Raw genomic sequence first — 17,938 nt, forward strand, 5'->3', positions numbered from 1 at the left:
CGAGCAGCATAGTATGCATATTGTCCTTTCTATCCATCAAGCCCCTGAAATCCAGGGCCTTCTAAGGAAGAAGTTTCCTTGCTCCTCTGAGACTGGAATGGTGGGATCAAGGTGGGGGTGTGGCAGGGGGATGCTGACAGCCTCTAGAATTGAAGACAGCTACAGTGTGCCCACAAGGGGGAGCTAGCTGTAGAATGAGAGAAGGTCTAAAAGATAGTCCCACATCTCTGGTGACAGGCTTAAGCTGATGATTTAGGACAACTTGAAGCCACCCAACGGCGGCTGCACTTTCCCTTGTAGGAGTCAGTAAGATATGTTTTAAATTAATTATTGCTTTTTGTTTAAACCATAGTGAACTGGGTTGACTGTTACCAGAAACTGAATATATTCTAATTGATAGACCACCTAGCCTGGCTCAGATTTCCGAATTCATAAGGTCTGTTCTAAGCTACCAGTCTCAGGTTAAAGAACCCTATATGTCTTCCATCCAGGTCAGACCCTGCTTAGCTTCCAGGATCAGATGAGAAAAGGAACATTCAGGATAGTATGACTGTATACAAGATTTCTAATGCTAAATTAATGTTTCTAATGCTAAAGCCCAAGCAAGGTCTGTGTAACCTTGCTTAGCCTTGAGTTATGTTTCTTTATCCCTTAGACTAGCTTTCTTAAAGAGAAGTGTAACACACCTGCAATATCCAGCACATTCCAGCAAACATACCCAAGTACAGATCAAATATCACCATCTTGGGCTTGCTCTTCATTCAGATCTCCAGCTCAGTACTCAAGCTCTTAAATTTGCATTAGTAGAATACAAAACACATTTGAAAAGCAACAATGTAACAGAACATTAAGAGTCTGGATTGCATTCAACTCTGATGAAAACTTCAATATGTACTTTGTGGGTTTTTGTGAAGAAAATAATTGATCCAAACTGAACGTACCTATAGAAAGCAGGAAGTGTTAGCTCCTAAGAGCAATTATTGGAGCCAAGTTCCTGAATTTTAAAATCTTTTGAAAAGTCCAATAACATACCAGAAAGTCAAGATGTGATTTCAGAGATGATAATGGAACAAAAGCCTATAAAGAGTCTTACTGAGTAGTCTGCCGACAACTCTAGAACCATCACAAGGGCTCATTCCCTTTCTTTGTTCATTTGTCCAACATTGTATCAAACACTTTACCTACTTGGAGACTAGAGAGAATAGATACAAAGAAAAAACCGAGTTACAGAGAAATGCTTATCAGTTTCTCTCCTCTCTCTCTCTCTCTCTCTCTCTCTCTCTCTCTCTCTGTGTGTGTGTGTGTGTGTGTGTGTGTGTGGTGGGGTGTTATGGCTGGAATTGACAAAGACAATGAGCAGGGCAGCTGAGAGATGTGACTGCTACCCAGTTAGTGAGTGGGACAGTGGGAACAAGGCAGATGGACGGGAAAGAATGGGTGGAGTCTCCCCTTCTCCACTGCACCAAACACACTTGGAGCATTTTGTTTGCTCTAGCCCATTGGGCTTGAACCTTTCTGGTGCTGCAATCCTCTGATACAGTTCCTCATGTCGTAGTGACTCCAACCATGAAATTATTTTCATTGCTACCTCACAACTACCATTATTAATTGTAATGTGAATATCTGATAAGCAGGATATCTGATATAAGACCCCTGCAAAAGGGTCATGATGCACAAGTTGAGAACTACTCATCTGGTCAATTCGTACCCATTCAGAAGGTCTTCTCTTAGCGCCCTGTACTTAGATCAGAGACTAGTAGCCAGGAGAGTGGCAAAGAATTCGTGGTGGAAACAGATGATACATCTCGGCTGTCTTCAAATCTCTGCGAATCTCTGAAGTCTCTGGGAGGACATATGGAACTAGAATCTCACTCAGCTGATTGACATCAAGATACTGTAATTTTTGTTAAATTATTCGTGGAGGAGGAACCTAAAATCTATAGTAAATATCAGCCTATCTAGATCTAACAAGTTACAAGTCAATTTATGGCTTGCCACATGATCTTTGTGGATACTTGTAAATTCCTGAGGTTACGCCACCACTTAAAATTTTACTAACATAGTTTTATTAATGGTTGAGCCTTGGTAATACTTTTCTCACATCTAATGTGGCATAATTCCTGGGCTGGGGAAGTGGCTAGAGAAAGAGCGTGGTAGAACAGACTCGTATGTCTCTGGACCTCCATGAAGTGAGTGAAAATTTCTATGGTTAAAGCATTGCCAGACTGCCCTTTCAACCCTATTTTACTTCTTTAATCTAGATTGTTCTAAATATAGCAATTAGTAGGGAATTAAAGAAATTCAGGCCCCTTGCTGAGGATGCAGATAAAGAAAGGTAACTCCTTGTGATATAACTGGCCTAGGGAAGATGTTTTCAAATTAAAAATTAATAAAGCAAATTAAAGCAATTAGTAGTGTATCTGCCAAATGACCAAAATAAATGAAAACAAAAATCCAGGGACAAAATTTCCATAGTAAATCAATCTATACTCAGAAAGTAATAACAATAAATGTCTTATTATTTTCAATCCTGTGATATGAGCTTGCTATTGTTTGAATGCTGAATGCTTCTTGAAGGCCCTGTGATAGCAGCCTGATGGCCAGCATGTGGTGCTGTGGCAGAGGTGGGCAGGTGCTGGGAGGTAAGGTCCTTATGGAAAGCCGAGGAGAAGGAAGTTAGATCAGTGAGGAGTGTCCTTGAATCCCAATAGGCCTGTCTCTTTGGGCTTCTTTGCTTCCCAGATGCTATGAACTGAAGAGATTTGGTGAAATATGTGTTCCCCACCACAGTGTTCTGCCTTGACTGTGGACTGAGAAGTGTGAGCCAAAGAAATCCTCTTGTCTTACAAAGTGACAGAAAGCTGACCAAGACAAAGCTTACCCAAATACAGCGAAGACAGCATCATTCTTTTGTGGTGTGTGGGGTAGAGGGTGGATGCAACCACATACAAGCTGACCTCTAATTTGTGATCCTTCTGTCTCAGTGTCCCAAGTACTAGGATGACATGTGCCCTCATGAATCAGAACAGCTAAGTGTTCTTACTAATTTGCATTTTAAGCCTAAGAAGAAAGAACATATGCCAAGTAGTCTTTAAATCATGCTCACCTGATCCTGTGCTAGTCAGAACCAAATGGCAACTCTGAACACACTGTAAGTGGAGACCACTCACACATGGCTCAGAAGACCGCAGTTGACTTTACCAGAGGGCTCAGTGCTACCTTTGAGTGGTATGAATAAATCTCAACTTCAAAAACAAATGATAACACAAGTGACTTGAATTCCTAAACTAGCTGTCTTCTGGGCTTTTCTTATCATGTGTGACTGTTGCTGTGGTTTGTGAAATGGCTGCCAGACATCTTGTTTTGTTCTTATAAATGTCATTAACAACAACGATGCAGCAACAACAGAATACCGTGTATGAAGGACCACCGGAAGCATGTCACAATTTGTTGGAAGTTGAAGAAATACATATATTCAGACATTCCATAAATGTTGTAGAAACACAAGAAACACAACTAGATCATAAAGATGCAATGCAGTCAGTGGGCCAGAGATGTTTCCTCTACCCAACATGAAAAGAGCTGAGTTCATCAAAACTCTTAAGTCTTGAAGACTAAGAGCTTCATATCAGCAATTATCCCAAATCAGCCATACAAATAGTCTCGAGAACTTAGCATTCTGTGAAGGCTAGCAGATGTACCACCGTCACTGGTTCATTCCCTCCTCCCCACATTCTTACACTTATTTAAAGGGCCACATTTATTGCTCACATTCAAAGCTAGGGAAGATATTTTCCTATGACTGAGGGGTAGCAGTGAGTGGGGTCACTGTTAAGACACAAATAACTCTCAAAAGTAAAAATTACCAAACCACCAAGAGCTCAAAACTAAAGGTCTTGTGTGCTTAACAACCAGATGTGCCAACTTTCTACAATTCATTTGAACTGAACACTTATCAGAGGCTCTAGTTTCTTACTCTGTGTGCCAGTGGCCAGACATTGGAACCTGTTCTCATTGTAGCTGAGATCCTAACCTTTGCCAGAACTCCATTTCAAAGCCCTAAACGTGCTCACAGAAAGTCAATCCTGGATGACAGCATCCTCTATTGGCTCTTTATTATCTAGAAAACTGTCAGCCTTTCTGGTGTTCCCAGACTTGCAGGTACTCAGAGAGCAAGTTGAAGAATATAGGACTTCTCATTCTATTCAAAATTAGTGATGATGCCTATTCCTAGTGAAGTCATTTCTTTGTACCTCCCAGGTTGCCATTTCTCTAAAATTTCCAGAGAATGCCAATCATATTGTTTAATTTATCAGGAGATTTATTTCTATGCATTGGATACATGCAGTAACTCAATTTTGAGTGATTGACTTACATGTGCTCACTATGACATGATTTGTACTAAGTGATGAGCAGATGTCCACTCACGGCTGCTCCTAAGCAGGAAAATGGACAGCAAGCTTGATGATGTTTTGATACTGCACATTAATGGTATTTGAAATTAGTGGAGGATTAACAAGTGTTTTAAAACTTCAGAATTTCCTTTTCAATTTTGCTGTTTTGAGACACAGCTATGTGTCACATAATCAAAGGGGCATAGAAATGTGTTCCTAGGTGATTTCATCATTATGGGAACACATTTGAGTGTACTATAAAAATCTACATGATACATACAGGTCAACGACTCTACTGTGGCATTGTGATGCAATCAAGAGACTCAGTAAATGAGAGAAGAGCAACTGCGAGCAGAACATGCCAATTGTTATAAACTTCTTGTTTATAAGTGGTAAGAGCACACTCAAACATGGAAGTCTAGGTAATGAAAAAAAGCTAGCAATGTAACCATTTCTTCTCACTTCCATGAAGTGTTGGGCACACAGCTTCACATGTTCTTTTATTGAAGTGGCAATGAAGTCAGTTTGATCAGTCCAGCATCACCACAATAATGTAATGCTTTTTGACAGAAATGGCTATGACATCAACAGATGATAGGAATTTCTCAGTTCCAGTCTAATCTTAGGGAAACACTCTTGTACATTCAGTCTATATGAATAGAAATGTTGTTTTGTGCTATACACCACAAGTGGCAGAACACCAACTGTCTCAACCTTTTAAATTGTACAACCAGGTGGCATGGAATTCTTCCACGGTGTGTTGTAACTGTCATCATTGTCTGTCTGTAGAACTTTTTCTTCTGGTGCAACTGAAACTCTGTGCCTTCCCTCTTTGTGAGTATAAGATGCATGTTTTCCAGTCTAGCATGCAACTCCCATGCTTCAATCAACCACTAAACAGGAACCCTAATGTCTACTTATTATCTTAGGAGCTGTTATTCATGCTGGAGTCAGGAATCAGCGATGCCTCAGAACAAGACTGATGTGAGGAATTCCCTCAGATTCTGAAGTCTGTGGATGCTCAAGTCCTTTGAATAAAATGGTAGTATTTCCATAGATCCTATATACATCCTCTTATACTTTAAATCATCTCTAGATTACTTATACTATGTAATACAATACACATTATTGAGGAATACTTGGTTACACTGTGAAGATGTGTCTTTGCCAGGGCACCTTCTGATTGGCTTAGTAAAGAAGTGGTTAGGCGGGACTTCTGGGGACAGAGAGACCTCTAGGAAGAAGAAAAAAGGAGACACCAGGAGACACAGAGGGGAAACAGGAGGTCCAAGATAGAAAAGAGGTAATGCCACATGATAGAATGTAGATTAATATAAATGGGTTATGTTACAAGAGCTAGTTAGAACCAAGCCTAAGCTATAGGCTGAGCTTTCATAATTAATAATAAGTCTCCATGTCATTATTTGTGAGCTGGCAGCCTAAAGGAAAGTCTGATTATAGCAAATAATCATGTTATATTGTTTAGGAAGTAATGACAAGAAAAGCGTATGTGCTCAGAACACACAGATTTTTTTTTCCACATACTTTGGATCCATCATTTGTTTAACTTGAGAATTTGGAGCCTGTGGATATTCAAGGTTCATTTTAGTCTATTCTGCTGCTCCCCTCAAGCTCAAAAGCAGCCAGGTCAGAATACTAGGAGTTTTTTAAAAGCAGATCGAAGTTATGGGTTCTGCCAACCTCTAAGGGATATAGCCTAAAGGTACAATAGACTCAGGCAAGGTTTGCATATGCCTGTGATTTATGATCCTGGTGGATCTAAAAGGGGGAAGCTTTAGGGTGGAGCATCATTACCAATACCCAGAAACACAAAAGGAAACTGGGAAAAATTGATTATTGGTAATCTTTATGTTAAGTTTTTGAGCATTGCTGTTACATTTCCTGTAAATCCAGAGTGATTAAAAGACAGCTGTTCAACCCTGGGGTGTCAGTGATCAATCTCTCCAAAAGTATGTCACAGTGTGCCTAACATTTATCCTCTTACAGTAGCCTCCCAAAATATTTGTCCCAAACTAAACAGATTTGTAGTTGAGCTAAGATAGAAAGGAAAAGCTAAGTGTGACAGCATGGTCCAGTTAGGTATGAAACAAAAAGGCTCACTCAGGAAAACACGTTCATGTCTGGTAGAGAATATGCTTGCAGGTCAAGCCTGGATTCTGATCAGTGGCTCTTTGAAATCTGCCATGTGTCCCCCTCCCCACTTCCTCATCTGGATAATCTAGGCCTTTCCTTAGTTATCAGTTGCCTTACACTAGGCAGCCTCGAGCTTGCCTCCGAAGATTTCTGCTTTGGCATTTCACCAAAACTAACCTTTGAAATACTACCCATCACAAGAATTAGTGAAAAGAAAAAAATGTGAACATGTCAGGAAATGTTCCCCTCCCCAATGAATGAGGAGAGAACAGGCAGCAAAGCAAGTGGAAGGACTTGAAAACCCAAGGTGACAGGTTCTCCTTCCACAAGTGGTGCATCTGATTTGATCAGAGAGGTCATATCTTTCAGTAAGTTAAAGGTCACTTTAAAAATGTTAATGAGTTATTCTGAGAGCAGGAAGAGGTTCAGTTTCCAACTCCCCTAACTGTACTCTAAAATGGGCTGATGTAGCTTTCATTGCAGAAGGAATTCTGGGAACCTCACTGATCATTTTTTGTTTTCAATGGGAGACCATAGTTTGAATGCAGATAATTTAAGCTGTGCTGTTGAGAGGTAGTAATTAGAGCCCATGCACTACTAAGCGTGAATTCCAACACAAAAGTAGTCTTGGGGCTCCACCGCTACTCTATTGAAAGGCTTTGGGGTATGAGCAAGTAGTGAGGGAGAGAGACACGGAGAGACCATCAGCGTGTTGTACTTAATCCCTCTGGGTCCTGGCCCAGCCTGGAGGTGGGGGTGGGTGGGTCTGGCCTTTTCTTTCTGTGTACACACTGTCAGACCTATTTGACTTGTTTAGGATCTGGTTCCCAAGTAAAGATACCTAACAAGCTGCTGCCATGGTATCTTTAGGCCCTCCTGCCCACCTGAAGTCATCCTGCAGTCACATTTGTCATTTAGTATCTACATGGCTGTCAGTACTTCAGCTATCTGTGCCTGGAAGAAAGCCAACTCTGCGTTGAGTCCAACCCTTTGAACAAAGTGCTTGCTCTGTGCATTCCCCTTTAGGATGAATTAGGAGGAGTCCACCTTTGCACATAATGCAGCCCTAGTGTCTCAGGTAGGGTAGATAACACTGTTGTCTCTTCATAGTCGCTAGGGACCCATGTTTCCTAAACTAAGGGAATATATGACTTCTTGTTGAATATATACAACAGACCTGGCCCAGCAAAGGATTAATCCAGTCTTCTCCTAGATAAATTGGAGCCCCCTTTCTCCTGTTTAAAAGTTGTCAAAATATTAACTGCTTCTTGGTGTATTTCACTGCAGCTGCCCTCTTCCCTTGTGTCTCAAAGCCTGCCTCAAGGATCAGATTCCAGGATTTTCTGTTCTTAGTCCAACTGGCTGCCATCCACATCCCTCCTCCTCATGATGCCATAGTCCTAGCCATGCAGATCTGCATGGGGGCAGCAAAGCACAGATGTAGAAGGCACTGCGGCTGGAGGTTGCCTCTTGCTACCCCACAAACTTCCATAGCATCATTTCCCAAACATCTCCCAAACAGACTTGTGAGTTCCATTCTCCAGTGGCTGAAGGCACAATTGAGCCAAGTCCTAACCCTCATAGACAATTTGGGTCTCACCCAATTAAAAAGCTTCTACATCGCTCAGGAAATAATTAGTAGGGTGAAGAGACAGACTGAAGAATGGAAGAAAATCTGTGCCGACTATTCATCTGGCATGGGATTAACATTCAAAATATGTACATAGGTAAAAAAACTAAACAAAAAGAGCAAATTATCTAATCAATAATAGGCAAATTGACTGAACAATTTTCAAATGAAATACAAATAGCCAATGAATACATGAAAAGATGATCAGTCTTTTTAGCCATCAGGGAAATCAAAACTACATTGAGATTCCATCTTATCCCCAGTCAGTATAGCAGTCATCAATGAAACAAACAAGCAAACAAACAAACAAAAACCCCAATAAATGCTAGTAAAGATGAGAGAATGGATATACCTTTATATTCTATTGGTAGGATTACAAATTACTGTAGCCACTATGGAAATCATTATGATGGTTCCTCAATAAAATAAAAGTTGACCAGCCTGGTCTACAAGAGCTAGTTCCAGGCCAGCCTCTAAAACTACAGTGAAACCTTGTCTTGAAAAAAACCAAATAAATAAATAAATAAATAAATAAATAAATAAATAAAGTAAAAGTAGATTTTCCAGACTGGTGAAGTACTTGCTTAACATGTGTGAGTCCCTGAGTTTAATGTCCAGCACTTCAGAAAAGTTAGTAAAACTAGAACTTCTATATGATTTTGCCATATCTTTTCTGGGTTTATACCCTGAAGTGTTAAAGTCAATATGCAACAGAAATACTTATACTCGTATTTATCATGACAGTATTCACAATAACCAAGATATAAAATTAGCTTAGGTGCCCAATAATATATGAACAGATAAACAAAAGGGGTCATATGTGCACAGTGGAATATTATTCAGTTTTGATGAAGAATGAAATCACTCCATTTGTCAGAAAACAGATGTAACTGGTTATGTTAAGTGGTATATTAAAGACTCAGAAATACAAATATTACAATGTCTTTTCTCTTATGTAGAATCTTTTGAAAAGTCATGAAAGTATAAGGATTGTTAGGGAACAGGAAGGGATCAGTGGTATTAGAGGTGGGCTAGGTGAAGATCATGAAGGAGAATATGATCAAAATATGTATATGAACATGTCATAATGTCATCTATTATTATGTAGAATTATTGTAGGAAAAACAAGAAGGAACAAATTAAGGTTGTCTGTCAGGAGAATCCCTCCCTAATAATTTAATGTTTCTGTCTTTTACTGTAATCTGAAGTCAAAGTAGCTCTAAAGGACAACTTTATATTGTGAGTTTGGGACCAGTTTTTATTTGGCAGTCAAATTTGACCTAGACTTTGGTAAATTTTCATATTTCTCCACTGGAGGGAGTTGTAGCATCTTTGCTATTTCTGCCATATTGAGTTTCTCAAGTCCCAAGTGTTCACCATTGGAGTCTCTTTTGCCCACAGGGGTTTCATATCTCAGGCCACACCCATACTGGTCCCATCCGAGTATTCTCAGGCCCTGAGCAGTGTCTCTCTCTTCCTTTCTTCAGTTCTCTATGAGAGAGGGGCTGATTCTTTCCGTATCGTTGGCCGAGACTCTGAGAGTTTAGGGAAATTTGCATCTGGCTGTGGCTCACTATATGTCACCAACTGCTTTGGAGTGGACGTCAGCTCTGTGGACATCAGGACTGTTGCTTGACTTGCCACATGGAACTGATTCCATGAAGACAGCTGGTATTTGCCTTGTAGCTTAGGTGGAAGAGGTGGTCATATAAATAGAACTATTCATTGCACTGGTAACATGAAATCTCTCAAGCTGAGAAACACAGAAGTATGAGCCTGATAGACAGCTAGAGTGGGCATTACTGCTTCCTTAACTGGTTGTATCTCATCTTACATTAAAATAATATATTCATTTCAAAATCTGAGCCCCAGATTCACATACATCTCCAGTCTTTCCTCAGTAACCATGATCACAGAGAGGAAGGACCAGACCACCAAGCTAATGAATGCCATGTTATCAGGTGACCATCGCTTCTACAGACAGCCTGGCTGCTGCTAAGGTGAGAATCATGCACTTCCCATCTTAGGGGTTTCCATCTGTTCTTACATAAGGATACCAAATTTTTCTTCAAACACTAACCTCTTCTTTTATTGTTTCCCTGGGTAGAGGACCAAGTTGTTTTATGGCCTTACAGTTGTGGGAGAGATTCCGTGAAAGGGGGAACTCTTAATGTATTCTGGCTGGAAGAATGCTATGTGACCAGAGGACTGGGGAGGGCTGGAGAGGAGCACAATAGTGCTCAGGACTTTGGAATGGGGTGCTTACAAGGTGAATATGACCCTTTGCCATTTCCATTGAGTGTAGAATGAGAAAATTCTCCAAGGTGCACATGGCCCACAATTCCTGGCAGCATCACTGTAGAGACAGGGTTGGAGAAGAGCTGCTCACATTCTGTCCTGACCTAGGTCTTGATTTGTAGACCATGTCTTCAAGCTCCAGAGGACAGATTTAAGGACTCAGGCCTTAGGCAGTAATAGAAAAGTCCTTTTGTGCTTTATTCAAAGAGCTTTGGATATTTTATGTCATTTCGTCCTCAGTCAACTACTATTTTCTCATTCTGTGGATGAGGAAATGGATAAGAAGGGAAGGTAGGAACAGAACATTCTGGAGGCAGTGCTTCATTCACAGGAGGATGAGCACGGGCTCTGGAACCAGATGCTTGGCTATCTGATTCGCTGTGTGACTGTGGGCCTCTCTAGTGACTTCTTTGTGCTTTCCCTCTCAACACTGACTGGAATGATAAAACCCTCTGCCTCTGAGGATTAAGAGAAGAGGCAGGTGAGAGACCTCCATGCCTGGCCTATGGTTCTATGCCTGACTGGGAAGATAGCTCATAGTGGAATGCTGCTGGGAGCCTAGCCTCTCTATAAGGGGTCTCTGGAGCTTTTTCTATACTTCTACTTTTTGGAGGTCATCGTTGCTTGGTTTTTCTCCTAAACACCTTCTCCAACCCCGCCTTGGTGACCAGCTAGGCATAATTGCCATGACTTCAGTTGTTAAGCATTTTCCCCCTAAGCCATCTGAGCTGGCTCCGGGGCAACACAGTAAGACTCCAAACACACCCCATTACAGATAAGAACAAAACAAAGTGGCTCACAAGGTTAGATGGTGGCACATGTCCATGCGTGCTAGTGAGAGCGTTCCACTGCTGATGCTGGTGCTCCAACCAGAGAGCCGCAGTAGTCCACGCACAGCGATGGCAACAGCCCTATAATGACATCAAACCACAGTACTTCTGAGCCACAGACAAGGGCTCAGGCCCCCAGCTGGGTTCCCTGTCCTGCTTGCTAGGTATGCCACCCCTTTGGGAATTCTTTCTGCTTCATGCACCCATCAGACAGTCAATTCCATGGTATCAAGCACTGTGCTTGGTTGGACTCCATGATATTTGGGTGAAAAGTCTCTTTCTAGGAAGCAGTCACGTATACCCTTGAAGAGAATGTCACTTCCTGACATGCATTTCTCTCCCCAGGCACTCATAAACATAGTCTCTTTGACTTCTCTCCAGAACAGAGAGGCCCAGTAGAAAGTGGAAGCACTTGGGACAGTCAGTGCTTCCAGAAGGGATGGAGTCTGAGCTTGAAGAAGCTGCAGAAGTTACACAGGAGAGAAATGGAAGAGAAAGCCAGGCACGGGAACCAGCAGGGGCAAGGCCCAAGAACTCTGGGCACTTCAAGGTTATAGAGTGAAGTGCAAGGCAGAGCCCCAGAGGCTCTGTGTCTGAAGAAGTATGTGGAATCGTGTTATGACCCTTTGGGAACTTCTGAACAAGTGGAAAACAGCAGGACATCATTTTACCAAGGTCCCTCTTAGAGTAAATGATGATTTGTTGGGGGTGCTGGTTAATGGTCAACTGTATCAGCTCATATGAATAACCAATGAATGGAAAGATGCATCATGATTGACAGTATTCTATAGGAAGACTTTGATCCCTGCCTCCTGGTAGCCACACCTTCTTGCAATTTCCTGTGGCTGACATCTGATGATGATACCATAGTCTATCTTAAAAACTTTCTGACAATCCTCCCTAACCCTATCTCCATTTAGAAGGCATGCCTTTTTCATTCACTTGGATGAAGCCAGCTGCCATATTGTATAATGCTTGCTCAAGCAGACTCTGGCCAGCAAACAGTTCCTGAAGCCCCTGCAATGAGCTGCTTCCTATCAACAATTCCATGAGTGAGCATGGCAGAACCTCTTTCCCCATGGGACTTGGAGATAGATAACAGTGACTTTCTGATAGATTCTGGGCCAGGAGAACCAGCTAAGCCATGATTATTGACCTGCAGAGCCTGTGAGCCAATATATGCATGTGGTTTGGAGTTGACACTTTGGGTAACTGTTTACACGGTAATAGATAATTAATACAGGCAAGGATCAGAGCAAAGACAACTGGAAATAATGATAGACCTACAGTGAATGATTCAAACGGCTGTAGGTGAAGAGGGGATGTGAGAAAAAGTAATCTCAAGAAGAGAGATTTTGGAGCATGATTTTCTGGCTTTAAGCTCCTGCTCTGGCCCTTGCTAACTGTGTGACTCTGGGCAAGTCATCGCAACTTTCTGAGCCTCAGTTTCTTCCTTTGAAAAATGGAGGTGACAACAGTCACTGCTTTAGAGGTGGATGTCTTTTCCTTCCAGGACTGGCCTCAGTGTCCAGCACAGTGATGAAAGACACACTGAGCTTGCTCAGTAGAAGGTTTCTGGGGCATTTCTAGAAGGCTCAGTGTTCAGTTTAATACCAGGACAGACAAGCACCAAATGCTTCAGAGTGATTTCCTTACATCCTTTAAAGCATTTGTGCGTCCAGGGAAACAGTCCATCTATAGATGTCTGACTTGTCTCGTCTGACTCCTTCCCCTGGCACAGATTATGGGTACAGCTTTCCTCCCAGGAGAGTTAAGTGAGCTGACCAGACTCTGAAACCATAATTTTGGCCTCATGAACACTGTACTTAACTACACACAATTATCTGACTTACATAGGCTTTTCCAGAGTCAAGTTTGGCCTTCATGATGATAGTAGCCTGATAATTTGCCTGCCAAAGTCAGGTTTGTATAACAAATCACAGAGTTCTTATTTCCCAAAGAAGCACCACCAGATAGGAGGTGGTCTTACCTGTCCAGGCAGAGCGGACATGGAATCAGAGGCCACCATGCGCTGAAAGCGCTGGGGTTGTTGCATTATCTGCTGCAGGAGAAATGAAGACTGGTCAGGTTGGTGGTGGTGGTGGTGGTGGTGGTGTTGCTGCTGCTGCTGCTGCTGCTGCTGCTGCTGCTGCTGCTGGAGTTGCAAGGTGGCAGTGGCAGTAGAGGAGGCAGTGGCAGAAGGAACATGTGCTGGTGTTGCCTGAGGCAGGTAGTGGAGCAGGGATGGCTGCCTGGAGTGGGCAGGCATGGAGGCCATCTTCTGGGGGCTTGGCTCAGAAACAAAATGCGACAAGGGTTTGGTGTTGCTGAAGGTAAAGGGCTCAGGTGCTTCTGGACTGGAACTTGCCAGGCCCTGCTGCATGATCATGCTCAGGGTTTTGCTTTGCTGGCTGCTGGTCATAGGCTTAAAGATGGAATTTGCTTGCTGTTGCTGCTGCTGCTGCTGCTGCTGCTGCTGCTGCTGCTGCTGCTGCTGTTGATGTTGATGTTGATGCTGATGTTGATGTTGTTGTTGCTGCTGCTGCTGTTGCTGTTGGCTAAGCAGACTGCTGGTGGGAGTGAGGCTCCTGATCAGAGAGTATTGTGGAGTGAAGGACTGCTGTGGCAAGCCAGGGCTGGAGAGATTCTCAGGGCGGTAGGGTGGGGATGGTCCTGGGGTGCTGGTAGGCAGAGCAGATATTAGGTGTCCCTGGGGACTTTTGACAGTAGAGGACACCAGATTGGCAAGAATGGAGCTCTGGGGGCTGAACTGTGGCTGCTGATTGTGAGGCAGAGTTGGGAGCTTTGCTGGAGCATAGGGCAAGGTGGGCCCAAGGGCAGCATTGCTGCTGGGGGCCATGCTAGAGAGTAAGGCATTGGGCGAGCTTTGCGCAGCACTCCCAGACAAGCTATTAGATGACATGCAGGATGCTGTGAAGTTCTGTGGGCTGAATGGTGGTGGCGGTGGCTGTGGTGGTGGTGGATGAGGTGATGGCACGGGTAGGTAAGGTGGGGAGAGGCCTGGAGGAGGCAGACTGGACCAACTACGGTTGGAACCTTGGTGTTTTGTAGCAGATCCCTGCTTGCTGGCTGCAAGTGCTTTCAGCTGGTGGGCATGATGCCACTGAGGCACAGATAATGGAGGCAAAGTGACAGGGAGCATGGTCTGGACCTGGTTTTTGACCTGAGCCTGTGCCGTTGAAGAACTGGGTGAGACTATCTGCTTACTGGTGGGAGGAATGGGATAGCTGATCCCTGTGGAGGAGGGCAAGATTGGTAGTGATGTGCCAGTGGCTTGATTGCAGCTAGACGCAAACTCCTTGCTGGACCCAAGGCTCTCCATATGTGGCATCTGAACTGGAAGCTTTGCAGGGGGGCCAAGGGGAGCCTGGGAGTGATGTAAAACCAGAGGCTCTTCTGGCTTGTTCCCCAGAATCTTCTCAAGGTCAAGATCATTTGAAGAAGGCTCTTGAATTTTGGTTAGTTCCTCCAGCAGATCTTGAAGCTCCTGGTCCACAGCTGGCATACTGTTGTTTTTCTCATAGTAAGGAATAGCATGCCCTTTCAGCCCTGTGTCTGCAGTCGATGGCACCCCAAACGGTGAGCCCATAGCACTGCTATTCACAGCATTGCTGTCCAGAGGATTATTATCAAGAAGTAATGACTGGCCAGCTACTCCCAGATCTGCAGAGCTAGGATTCATGGTTAACGTGGGCATCTGCAGTTCCGTAGAAAGAGAAGTCGGGTGGGCACCTGGGCCCATAGAGAGGGTGACATCTTCAAGGCAAGGTCTCTTGATTTTATTAGGGTAGCCCCCGTCAGCCATGCCAGTAAAGTGGAAGTTGTCTCCTTCCTGTCTTCTTTTACTGGTGCCCTGTGTTTACAGGAGAGGAGAGAAGAGGAGAAGAGAGAAGAGGAGAGAAGAGAAGAAGAGGAGAGAAGAGAAGAAGAAGAGAGAGAGAGGAGAAGAAGAAGAGAGAGAGAATATGAATTTAACAAAAGGTTTGACATATTAAAGTTAATGCCAAGAAGCCACAGATAAAACAGATCTCTCAGTTTAAAGTTACACTTGTCAAAAATTATAAAATTACAGTCTATTTTTAGAAGCATATTTTTTGTTTCTTTGTTGGTGTGTCTCATTTAAACAGTCCTGTTACATTTCAAATAAAGCAATATGCTGTCTGTATACTTAACAGTACTGAAAGTCACACAAAGGGTATTCTTTGTGCACTTAAAAGGGGAGTTCAGGGACTATGCTGAAGTCACTAAAGGAACTTGCTGCCAAAGGCAGGCACTCAAGAGCAAACTAGAACTAGCTGAACAATTTCAATTCCTACCAATCTACAGGTAACCCAGTTTTGAAAAAGACAAACCATAGACTAGACAACAAAGTTCTAGGTTGCCTCACTCTCTGGCTTAAATGAATCAGGGTGTGTTGATAAAATAGAACCTACCAGTGTCAGAGAAATGCAAAGGAACTGCCTGAGGTATATGTTTAGGGGAAAGTGCACGATTTAGAAGAGCCACTGCGGTTATTATTCCATTTAGTTCACACCCACATACTCTCTTCACGCGCACACATATGCACTGCTTATGTACATACAAAAATATTTTGGATAAACCAATACTCAATCTTTTAGAGTGGTCACCTCTAAGGAATGACTGGCAATTCGCTTTCTATTCTCTAAATTTCTGTATTGTTTGTTTTTAATGAGAAAAACTTGCAATAAAAGAAAACCTCAAGTATAAAGTTATTTAAATAAGGAATTCTTCTGTGCAGATGCATCCTTGCGTTGGGGAGATATCAAACAACAGGAAGAGGCCCCACTGTGGGTTCGGCAGCTTCTGAGAGCTGCCCAATTTATATAAAAACAGTCTTCAGGAGTGAAGCAACACTTTGTTTCCCTGTTTCAGATTCTTACCCATGATTCAGTCACATTAATAACCATGAGTTGTCTGCCAGTAGGAAAAGGGAAAGGAAATGGAGGCATCTATGTGAGAATAAGGCTAAGATGCTGATTCTGGCCACCCCTCATCTTCTAGAAGACTAAGGTCATGGCTCTCATGGCAAGTGAACATCAAAGTAACCCCCCTACAGCTGTGTGCTTCAGGCCTTCCTGTACACAAGAATCACTTAGAACTGTCTGGATTGCCAGATCTTGCTTAAGAAGTAACTAAGAAGAGTTTAATAGAGGGTGGGGCCCAGGGAGTGAACAGAAACAGCATGGCATATGTCCCAAGTCATCAGGTAGATACAGGGAGGTCTTAGCCTTGTCATGTAGACTCCCTGAGCCCATTTTATCACATGAGAAATGATGAGAAAGAGTTCTTAGGTCCTGCTACTGCTCTCTTGACTGAAATGGGCAGACTGTATGCTAACTGCAGGGCCTCAAAGGATTGTGACATTCCTAATACAGATCTGGAAGAGCCCTGGAAATTCACTGTCTTAGAGTAACAATGGCAACCCCTCAGGAAGCAGGTAGGACCTGCCTTGTATTGCCTATCTAGTGGGTTAAGGCTGGATCAAGGTTGAGAAGCAATGACCATCCGACTGCCTCTCAGTCTATTGTCTTCGTCCATCCAAACAGTAAAACACAGCATCATCTTCATAAAAGGCCCTGACTAAGGAATAAGAGGACTCTTACTCATCCTTGACTTTTCTAAAGTGCTCATGGCTCAAACAAGGGCATAAGATCTGTTGCCAAATTCACTTGGGACTGAATACTACAGGTTGGGCAGGAATGGTTGGGTAGAAGAAGAGGCCTAGCTAGTCTTACTTGCCCAATTTCCTATCAAGGAGCCTGGTTAATGTTTAGGAGCTATAGTGTTCTCAAGCTGTTCAGGAAACAGTTCACTAGGTTGTTTGACCCACAGCAAGTAAAGTAAATAAATAGGAAATAGCAGCTGAGTGAACGAATGGGCAGATGAACCCAAACGACTTGGCACATTGTGAATTTGGCAACTCCTTCCATCTTTTATGGAGCATCCAAACAAACAAGTCCCTCAAATTCCAAACAGAATGTTCAATATTCTGTCAAAAAATCCAAAGAAATCTGATAGGCTTAAAATAGAAATGTCTAAAATGAATCAATAGATGTTCATATAGTGTAGATCTTCATGACCATCCTCTTGCTGGGAACCCTGGTTAGCAAGAGTTGGGTCCTACATTCTATTTCATGGTGGCATGAAGTACACAGCAGTCTTAACAGCAGTGTAATATATATATATATATATATATATATATTATATATATATATATATATATATATATATATATATATATATATATATATATAAGTTAAGAAGGCAAGCAGATGGTGGGATGAGGTGGAGGGGAGGGGAAATGAAACTATAAGCCTGGAATTCTGGCCAAGTGGGTCTCTGCAATTCACTGGCGGGACTCCTAGAGCTTTTATTTAGTTGTTGGTCTTCCATGAAGCTGTTCAGAATAAGGTGTCAAGGACTGGGGAGACAGGCATTACTCCTGGACTCTAACACTAACATAAATGAGAATGTGTGTGCACTCATCAAGCACATCCATGCAAATTGTCCCTACTCTCTTCTGTCTGTGTACTCATTAACAAAACAGATCATAGGATACCTCCTTGGGGTGCCAGAAGGCATCTCATGCT

General features: G+C 42.7%; 1 protein-coding gene across 5 annotated transcripts in view; it reads right to left on the minus strand.

Annotated features, from left to right (window-relative positions):
• The window catches only part of Mamld1 (mastermind like domain containing 1), a 121,919-nt gene that overhangs the window by 27,393 nt on the left and 76,588 nt on the right, over window positions 1-17,938 (minus strand). For 4 of the 5 annotated variants that reach the window (XM_085684948.2, XM_048457601.3, XM_087902596.1 and 1 more), the window contains 2 exons: window positions 13,297-15,180; window positions 11,277-11,387 (listed from right to left, as the gene is read on the minus strand). In XM_085684948.2, coding sequence (XP_085541074.2) covers window positions 11,277-11,387; window positions 13,297-15,180 — 1,995 coding nt within the window. The remainder of the gene's footprint in view (window positions 1-11,276; window positions 11,388-13,296; window positions 15,181-17,938) is intronic. The other variant, XM_087902597.1, reaches the window with a different exon arrangement.

This window comes from Myodes glareolus, chromosome X, assembly GCF_982192425.1.
Source record: "Myodes glareolus chromosome X, mMyoGla1.1, whole genome shotgun sequence".
Taxonomy (NCBI): domain Eukaryota; kingdom Metazoa; phylum Chordata; class Mammalia; order Rodentia; family Cricetidae; genus Myodes; species Myodes glareolus.